The sequence below is a fragment of the Octopus bimaculoides genome, chromosome 11 (genome assembly GCF_001194135.2).
Source record: "Octopus bimaculoides isolate UCB-OBI-ISO-001 chromosome 11, ASM119413v2, whole genome shotgun sequence".
In the NCBI taxonomy this organism is placed as follows: domain Eukaryota; kingdom Metazoa; phylum Mollusca; class Cephalopoda; order Octopoda; family Octopodidae; genus Octopus; species Octopus bimaculoides.
The window spans coordinates 6,577,374-6,587,347 of NC_068991.1; the positions used below are offsets into that span (position 1 = coordinate 6,577,374).

A 9,974-nucleotide genomic window follows, 5' to 3' on the forward strand; every position below is an offset into this window, starting at 1 on the left:
TAACAGTGCTGGTTTGTTTACGACCCCTGTAACTTACTAGTTCAGCAAAAGAAGCTGACAGAATAAGTAACATCATCATTATCATCATCATCGTCATCATCAACATTATCATTTAATATCTGTCTTCCAATGCTGGCATGGGTTGGACAGTTTGGCAGGAGTTGGCAAGCCAGGGAGCAGCACCTTGCTGCACCCTTGTCTGCTTTGGCATGGTTTCTACGGCTGGATGCACATCTTAACCCTAACCACCTTACAGAGTGTACTGGGTGTTGTTTAAGGTGGTTGTCCCAGCATGGCCACAGTTCACTGGCTGAAACACGTAACAGATAAAAGACACAAGTCATGCTCATTTGATATTCTGAATAAAGACAAATTCCGATTATTATAAAATGTATTTATTTTATATAGCTTTACATTGTATAAATTGCTGCAAGCAGTCATTTGATATGTATGATTGCATATATTATACATAGGATTCCAAAGAAAATGGCTGCCAGCACCATACTTTTGATGTTTTCATATTGAAGAGCTGTTAATTCTTTCTCTACAAAAAAGATAAAAAAAGAAACATTATTAAGTATTCAAATGACAGAAGATAAAGTAAAGCCAAACAGGCAAGGTACAATACAAAAAAGCTGGAATTCAGAATTTGATGGGTCTTCTTCTCAAGTACGACATAATGCCAAAGGTCTTGGTCATTGCCTCCATGGGGCCCAACACTCAAAAGGAACTCGGCTACTTTGCCTCTATACAAATACACATATACATATATGTATGTGTATATTTCTGTGTGTAACTGTGTATGTTTGTATCTCTTTGTCTTGTAATTGTACAATTGTCGTAAATGGGTGCCACTGTCGTACCTGCATTGTTATTCATTTCCAATATTCTGCTGAAACATGACTGGCCATAATGAAAATATACCACCTTGCCTGAAAACAGGTGAGGGTTGGTGACTGGAAGAGCATTGGGCTCTAGAAGATCAGTCTCAATAGATTACATCTGACCCATGCAAACATGGAAAAGTAGACATTAAATTTATGATGATGATGATGATGGTGATGATGAGTATATGTATACACTTGTTGCAATATGTTCATTGTACTGAGCTTTTAACTATCGTATTTCTGCATTACTTATCTATTGCACCAGAGGTCTAATAAATGGTGCAGATAGTGTTACCCAGTGTGCTTATCAGAACTGTCATTAAATTTACAATTATCATTGTCATTATCATAATCATCGTTTTAACATCCACTTTTCCACTGCATGGATCAGATGGAATTTGTTGAGGCAGATTGTTTACAACTGGATACCTTTCCTGTCACCGACCCTCACCAGTTTCTATGGCCAGACATGTTTTTAAGGAAGATTGGAAATGAAAGGCATCACATGCATGACAGTAACACACACAGCTAATGAAGCTCATGACATAAATTCCTGTTCTCTTGTCATTTATGTAATGTTTTATTATGCTCTGTACTCAACTAACACTTCTTTCTGGTGCAAATCTATATTACTGAGTTTTAACCCCAGGTTATTTGGACCACTATGTTGAAGCAAAATATTAATAGGCACACACACACCATTATCATCATTGTCATTTAACATTCGTCTTACATGCTAGCAAGGGTTGGACACACACATGATGGGATTCTTTTAGTTCCCACCTACTCAATGCATTCACAGAGCTTTGGTCTGTCTGAGGCCAAAGCAGAAGACACTTGCCTAAGGTACCACACAGTGGGATAAAATACAAAAGCCATGTGGCTGGGAAGCAAACTTCTTACACATGTGCCTACAATTACAAAATACCAGGAAAAAAACTGAAATATTTCAAACTATAAACTGTTGGTGTCTAATCACTTACAGCTGTTAAATGTTTCAGCATTGATAATAATATCTATTCATCTTTCCCAATATCATTTTTAATCAAAATGAAATAGAAAGGGTATGCACTAATTAATGATTACCACTAACTGGAATGAAATAGGACAGAGCAGTGTAAATGTAAAGGAATTTTGAAATAGGAAGTTGTGTCACAGAAATCAAGTGACTGGCATGATGGCTTTCAATTAAGCATTTTCAAATACTACTTACCATGTTTCTTAATTTGCTTTCGTAACCGGTCTTGACAGTCTAGAAAACTCAACCTGAAAGGAAAGAATAAAACAGGAGTTTAAAGTAAAAAAAAAAACCTTCATTGTTGCGAGAAATGTAAATCAGACCTTTGAGAAGGATTTCCAGTAACAATAGATCATATTTGATGGTATATAAAACGCTCTTTTAGTCCCCACAAAAATGTCCCAAAAATTCAACCTGGATCCTTTATGTGAAGTTGGACCTATATTACATGCTTTGAAGCACTAAAAACTCTTTCCCCTGAATTTATGTGCAGCTGAGATTGGGGTATTATTTAACATTCCTGTGTCTTTCGTGCCATCAAATACAGTACCTCCTCCTGAACAATACCAAGGTATAGCTTCAGCCAGCAACTCAGCTCAGGTATGGAATGCTAAAAACGAATACAAAGATATTAGGTTACAGCAAAAATGGATAAATACATAAAAAAAAAAGAATAATGAGAAAGAAATATGTGCAATAGTGTGGTTTGGTAAGAAATAATATGGTGCAGGGAAGAATTTCTGGGTAACATCACATATGTAAAGGAACAGATTTAGGTAGAACATGAAAAGATAAGGGAAAAGAGTTCTGAGGTAAAACAGCAGGGGGGATCAGTTCTGAGAAAACATAACACAACAGAGTAGCTCTGAACAAAAATTGAAAATGATATATGGAATTGCTGAAGGAAATACTACATGCTTGCAATACAACTTAGAAGCAGAGAAATATTAAAGAGAATTCTTCATACGAACCATCACATCGTAGAGCTATAACAGTTCAAGGATGAACTACTAACAAGTGTATAATTAACTGAAGACAACACTAATTAACAGAAATGAGAGTGAAAGACAAATAAATAAAACGTTTTTTGTTGTATTTTGGGAGGGTCATTATGTTAATAATAAACGCAACACTCAAAGGTGGCGAGCTGGCAGAAATGTTAGCATGCTGGGCGAAATACTTAGTGGTATTTTGTCTGTCTATTTGTCTGAGTTCAAATTCCAGCGAGGTTGACTTTGCCTTTCATCCTTTTGAGATTGATAAATTAAGTACCAGTTGCGTACTGAGGTCAATCTAATTAATTGGCCCCCACTCCCAAAATTTCAAGCCTTGTGCCTAGAGTAGAAAAGAATAAACACAACACTGGTTCCGTTGTACTTCTTTAATAATTATTATTAGTCAATTCATTAATCATTTAACCAGTTAAATAATCTGTAGTTTGATTAATTGTTTGGTCACACAACCAAGCAGCTAGTTTCGCTAAAGTTCTTTCGTTGCCGTTCACAACTTCATCAATGATACCCTCTCTACTCCAGTTTGGTTCAGATTATTTAACTGATTAAATGGTTAATAATTTGATTAGTAATAATTCTTTCTGCTATAAGCACAAAACCTGGAATTTTGGTGGAGGAGACTAATCGGTTACATTAACCCCAGGGTTCAACTGGTACTTATCTTACCAAATGAAATGACAAGCAAAGTTGACCTCGGTGAAATTTGAACTCAGAACATTAAGACAGACAAAATGCCGCCTTAGTTGACAAATAATAATGGTTTCATATTTTGGCACAAGGCCAGCAATTTTAAGGGAGGGGTTAGTCAATTATATTGATCCCAGTATCAATACTCAACTGGTACTTTTTTTTTGTCGACCCTGAAAGGATGAAAAGCAAAGTCGACTTTGGCAGAATTTGAAATCAAAACATGAAGATGGGTGAAATGCCCCTTAGCATTTTGCCTGGCATGCTAACAATTCTGCCAGCTTGCTGTCTTAGCTGACAAATAATAATAATAATAATAATAATAAAAGAAATGAAAGAACCAATTCATGTATGTCTTATTGGCATGATGATTTTGCCAAATAAGACAAAATCCATTTCAACGTACAAAGTTCACATCAAGAATCTTGCAAACCAAACAACACAAAAATGAAATTAAACGGTACAAAAGAGAAAAACTGGACAGTTCTTGTGTGGTGGTTATAGGCCAGCTCTGATTGAGAAAACAATTGAGAATACCAAGAAGAACCAGTAGATAATACAGCGAAATGACAAGGCTGTTTAGATAAGGACTGGAAAAAGTCGAATAGGAAATACACTGAGAGGGAAATACCCAAAGTGTGAAAATAACTGAAAGAAAAGACATGTGGGAGAATGTAGCAAAAATATAAATAAATAATATAAAATTAAATTGGATAAAAATGGGAAATACCAGAATAGTTTTAGATAAGAAACTATGTACTATAGCAGAGTTGCTCTTTTGAACCAGGAATGATAATTTAGAGATTAGTAATTGAGATTACATGATTGCTGAATGTTTTATGCACTGGAATATAATGGTAAATTGAAGCCCATTCCGTGTGTGTGTGTGTGTGTGTGTGTGTGTGTGTGTTCTCTCCCACCACTTGACAACTGGTGTTGGTGTATTATCTAATGAACCCATTTATGTAAAACCAGCTGGTTTTACATAAATGCTTGACTGAAACCAAACAATCCCTCACATTAAATATAACCAACACAGACGTTGCTATCAAAAGAACACATTCTGTTTCTTTTTCCTTTGGTCAAACCAGAATAATTGTCTTTAACCATCCTTTCCTCTCTACCCCATTCTTATGAATATCAACTTTCTTCTTCTGCTTCTAATAAAATCATTTCTTACTGGTATCACACCAACAAGTCCAGTTTAACCTTTTGATAAATAAAAATCGATAAAATATGTAAGCAACAGAAACGATTGACTAAAAACTCTTGAGGATTATGCTCCAGCATGGCCAGAATCTAATAACTGAAACCAGAAGAAGAAATATTTATATGAAGACATGCAGGTTGCCACAAGAGCATGCAAAATGCATAGTTGGAATTTGTATATATATTTCAAGGTATGCGAGTATGTATGGCTTACAAACTGCTTATCACTGATGTAGCTTAAATTTCTTGAACTTATGCTGACTTTGAACTTATGCTGTGTCATATGACAGCCACAACACAACAGTTCATCATATGATGACATACTATAGAGATATACCTTATTAGATTATTTAACATATTAAAGAAAGATAACAAGGAACGTGTAAGTTATTTTAACAAGATAGCTGCATACAGCATTACGAGAGGGAGATGCTAACTTTTGTTCTGTAGGCATGGCCGTGTGATTAGAAGGTTACTTCTCAACTGCATGGTTCCGGGTTCAGTCTCACTGCATGGCACTTTGGGTAAGTGTCTTCATTTCGCCCGGCGTGCTAACGTTTCTGCCAGCTCACCACCTTCCAGTTTTTGTCAAGCAAATCCACTCACAAGTCTTTGGTCAGCCTGGAGCCATAGTAGAAAAACACTTGCATAAAGTGCTGCACAGAGGGATTGAACTTGAAACCACATAGCTAGGAAGCAAGCTTCTTAAACCACACAGCCAGGCTAGCACTTATTCTTTATTATATAAAGCTTGCTAGATTTATTCATTTAGACAAGATAATGCTAATCCCTTTTACATACTGCACAATTTACAAAGTATTGTCTCTTAATCCTCCCATTATACAGATGCCATATTTTATAATGAGATTCTTAAGTTTTCAATATGAGACTTAATGTTCAACTAATCCTCTTCCAGCGCCAATTGAACATAATTGATGCCAAATAAGGACACTGAAACACTTGTGTTCTAACTACAAAACAAAGAAATTTTCACTTTGTCTTTTACTTGTTTCAGTCATTGGAGTGTGGCCATGCTGGGGCACCACTTTAAAGGAGTCAAACAAACTGACCCCAGAACTTATTGTTTGCAGAGTATGTGGTACTTGTTCTATTGGCCTCTTTCATCAAACCATTAAATTTTGTGGATGTAAACAAACAAACACTGGTTGTCAAGCAGTGGTGGCGTGGGAGCAGGGTGGGTGTTTAGCAAACACAGACACAAAATCCAGCAGATTCAAACGTGACAAAACACTAATTGCTGTTGTGTCTTGCTGTGTTCGTAACATTCGATATCATTAACGCAAGGGACAAGGCTGGCCCCTTTGACTTACTGGTGCAATGTGAAATAAAGCGTCTTGCTCAAGGACACACTGCACTGCTGGGAATTGAACTCATGACCTCATGATCATGAGCCAAACACTCTAACCCCTAAGCCATGTGCCTTCACCAGAATTATTAGCACATTGGATAGAATAGTTAGGTTAAGTTAAGCCTTTTGCTCTTTACGGAGCATAGGCCATCAATGACTTTTCTCTTGATTCTGGGCCGTCTTCTCCTCTTGTTGGCTTTGAATTGTCATTGATGCTTTTTTCTAGGTAGGGCTGTTGGCTCTATGCAAACCTATTTTTACCTGTGGGAAGAGGTGGTCTCTAATATAAATGGTACACATAACAACAAAGAAGCAAGTACTAACCACTTCAGATAGTGTCAGTTTGCAAAGTTAGCAAATATTACTGCTACGGCTATGTAAACCATTAATTTCATTAACATGTCCTACTACTACTACTACTACTACATGAATTACCAATACGTATCTACACCTACCATTATTACAATGCATATCTACTACTGCTGCTGCTATTACACAGGTTATCATCCTGGCGCATAAGTACCATAAACCAACAAGGCAGTTTCTACTTTCACTCAGTACGCTAGACATAGCAGCTAGATTCCTCTTAAACCCACGCCTTACTTTCTTAAAATGAGAAGGATAACATTAGATAATGTGGAGTCCTGGACTGGATACACTGCCTGAACATAAGATGAGATGGCCACGACTAAATCATGTTTTGATCACAGGTCTGCTTGGTCAGAACTGACTGGGGGCTAAACAAATGTAGCAACCACTACTACTACCACCACCACCACCACATAATGTTCATATCTTGTACTGCTACTGCTACTACTACTACCTCTACTAGAGCTGCTGCTGCTGTGACCACCACCATCCAACAAAGAAAACTCTATGTGCCAACTCGTCCTGTTAGAAATAGCAGCCAAATCTCTTTCAACTCAAATGATTATCTTTAAAAAAAGAATGCATTCTTTATCATCATTGAGAAAAACACAAATTCTCTTGTGCTAAGTGTTCAGAATCCCAGAGTCCATAACTCTTCAAAACAGTAGTTTAACCCTTTCAATACCAACCCGACTGAAACCACCTCTGGCTTTGTAGTACAAATGTCTTGTTTTCAAAAGCTCTAAATTAAAATCTCCCACCAGACCTTAGTCACAATTCATGTTCCTAACACTAGCTTAATGATAACTAAGTTATTTTACTAAATTCTTTGTTATATTTAAAATTAACTGAATGAAACACAGAGCATCTCAACAGAAATATGGTGATACCAACTGGTGTAAGAATGCCTCCACCTAGTTCTTTGACATTTGGGTCCAGTAGAGTAAAATAGCAATGAAAGGGGTCCATAGATAAAAAAAATGGTTGAGAACCACTGGAGTCCAACCAATGTATCTCATTACCTCCATATAAGTAGGCTATAAGCATGTGTGGTACACCAAATCTGTCTGTTGCCTCACATTGTCTTTTATCATAAGGACTAGGCACACACTTCCATTGTATGTACCTAGTTCTCTATCCAGGTTGACAGAAACGACACCATTCCATGTGTTGGCCAGAGCCTCTTTCAATAGTTATTTTGGCAAGATAGATATGTTACTTTCCTCCTTGACTGTTTCTAGGCATATTCCTTGAACAAGAAGATACTAACTTTTGCAACATATTTCTCTCACGTTTTTAAGCTTTAGTTTTTTTAGCCAGTTTATGTCCAGTGGTTCTTTTTTGGCTAATGACACTGGTAAAGTTATGATGAAAATTCTTGTGTGTCAAAGTACAGATATCCGTTCTTGAATACATGTCTATCTGTATAAGTGTTTATTTTTCTGCATAAAAAATGAATATGTAATGTTCTTTGTACCACATCCTGCCAAACAGGGCATTAGGTTCCTCACCTCTCTATGTAATGGGTCGACAAAAACACAACATAAAAAGCATCCACTTTAGAAAGTGATCCAATATCTTTTTTTTTGTGAAATTCATAAGCTTGTAAAAGACATGTCTATCACAGGCAACTCGAAGCTAATAACAATAGTAATAATAATAATATATAACTGTAGCAATAATCTAATTTGAATGTCTAATAAAAAATATGCAATTATACATACAAACATGCACAAGTAAAACAAAGAACTAATAAAAACAATACGGTGAGAGAGAAAGGGCAGAGTGGATATTTCCCTCTAAATTTTCTGGAGGATGTGAAAAATGACAGAAAAAAAAAGGGACTGAAAAAGGAAATGCAAGCATTCATATCAGCAAGAAGATTGACATTAAAATTTAGGTGTTGCATTCCAGAAAAGTATCAAAAACTAGGAATAAAAAAAAAAAAAGAAGAAAACTGCATTAAGGTGTACATTGTCAAAATATTGTTAATCCTTACATAAAAAATCTGGGAAAGTATCAGGAAATCACCTACCGGATATCTCTGGAATAAATAAATGTTAAAAGAACCATATGAAAATAAGAGAGAGAATGAAAGACACAGGGAGATGGAATACAAACGTGAAAATGGTTTTGTTTTTCTTAATAAAAAAAAAAAGCAGGGAGCTTTTTAATAGATACATCAATTCCACTGTATAACTACTTAACAGAATGGTAATTATACAGTACTGTTATTTGATAGAACAACTATCCCACAAAGCAGCTATTTGGCAGAACAAATATCCCACAAAACAGCAATTTGATAGAACTATCCCACAAAACAGCAATTTGATAGAACTATCCCACAAAACAGCAATTTGATAGAACTATCCCACAAAACAGCAGTTTGATAGAACTATCCCACAAAACAGCAGTTTGATAGAACTATCCCACAAAGGCGGCGAGCTGGCAGAAATGTTAGCATGCCGGGCGAAATACTTAGCGGTATTTCATCCCAATTATGTGTGTGTGTGCATTTATATGTATCCTTGTCTTGGCATCACGTGATGTTTGCAAACGAGCATTACTATCCTACAAGTGATGTTGCTTGTCTGGCTATTGGGGAAATATTACCTTATTTGGAAACAGGTGAGGGTTGGTGACAGAAAGGGCATCCAGCTGTTGGAAATCTATCTCAACAAATTCCGTCTGACCCATACAAGCATGGAAAAGTAGACTTTAAATGATGTTGATGTAAAACAGTTGTCTTTAGAGAAAAGAAAAATTTTAAATAGAAAAAAGTGAAATATGAACTCCTTGTATTCTCTGCCTTTCTTTCTGACAATTCTTATTACGTATCATGGTTGGTTTACATCAATCACCAACTACGGAGTACGCTAAGGGGGAACAACTCGCTTGGGTTTATTGGGTATCATTACATAGCAACAGAAACGAGATGACTGGATGCAGTGGCAGGATGCTAACGATTTGGCACGGCCGACTGGACATTCAGCGTGTTATTGGTGATAGTACTTTGTGGTGCCAGAGAGAGAGACAAACACATACAGACAGAAAAAGCGAGAGAGAGATATACAAATTTATTAATTGAACACGGTGGCTGTGTGGTATGAAGCTTGCTTCCCAACCATATGGTTCCGGGTTCAGTCCCACTGCGTGGCACCTTGGGCGAGTTGTCTTCTACTATAGCCTCGGGCCGACCAAGGCCTTGTGACTGAATTTGGTAGACGGAAACTGAAAGAAGCCCGTCGTGTATATATATGTGTGTGTGTGTGTGTGTTTCTGTCTGTCCCACCACCATCACTTGACAACCGATGTTGGTGTGTTTACGTCCCCGTAACTTAGCGGTTCGGCAAAAGAGACCGATAGGATAGGCACTAGGCTTACAAAGAATAAGTCCAGAGGTCAATTTGTTTGACTAAAGG

At 36.8% G+C, this 9,974-nt stretch overlaps 1 protein-coding gene across 2 annotated transcripts in view; it reads right to left on the reverse strand.

The window, feature by feature from the left end:
- Window positions 1–379: 379 nt before the first annotated feature.
- The window catches only part of LOC106877179 (uncharacterized), a 14,889-nt gene continuing 5,294 nt past the window's right edge, over window positions 380–9,974 (reverse strand). For both annotated transcript variants that reach the window (XM_014926014.2, XM_052971455.1), the window contains exons 3-4: window positions 2,101–2,153; window positions 380–544 (exon numbers count right to left, since the gene is read on the reverse strand). In XM_014926014.2, the coding sequence (XP_014781500.1) occupies window positions 438–544; window positions 2,101–2,153 (160 nt within the window). In that variant the 3' untranslated portion in view covers window positions 380–437. The remainder of the gene's footprint in view (window positions 545–2,100; window positions 2,154–9,974) is intronic.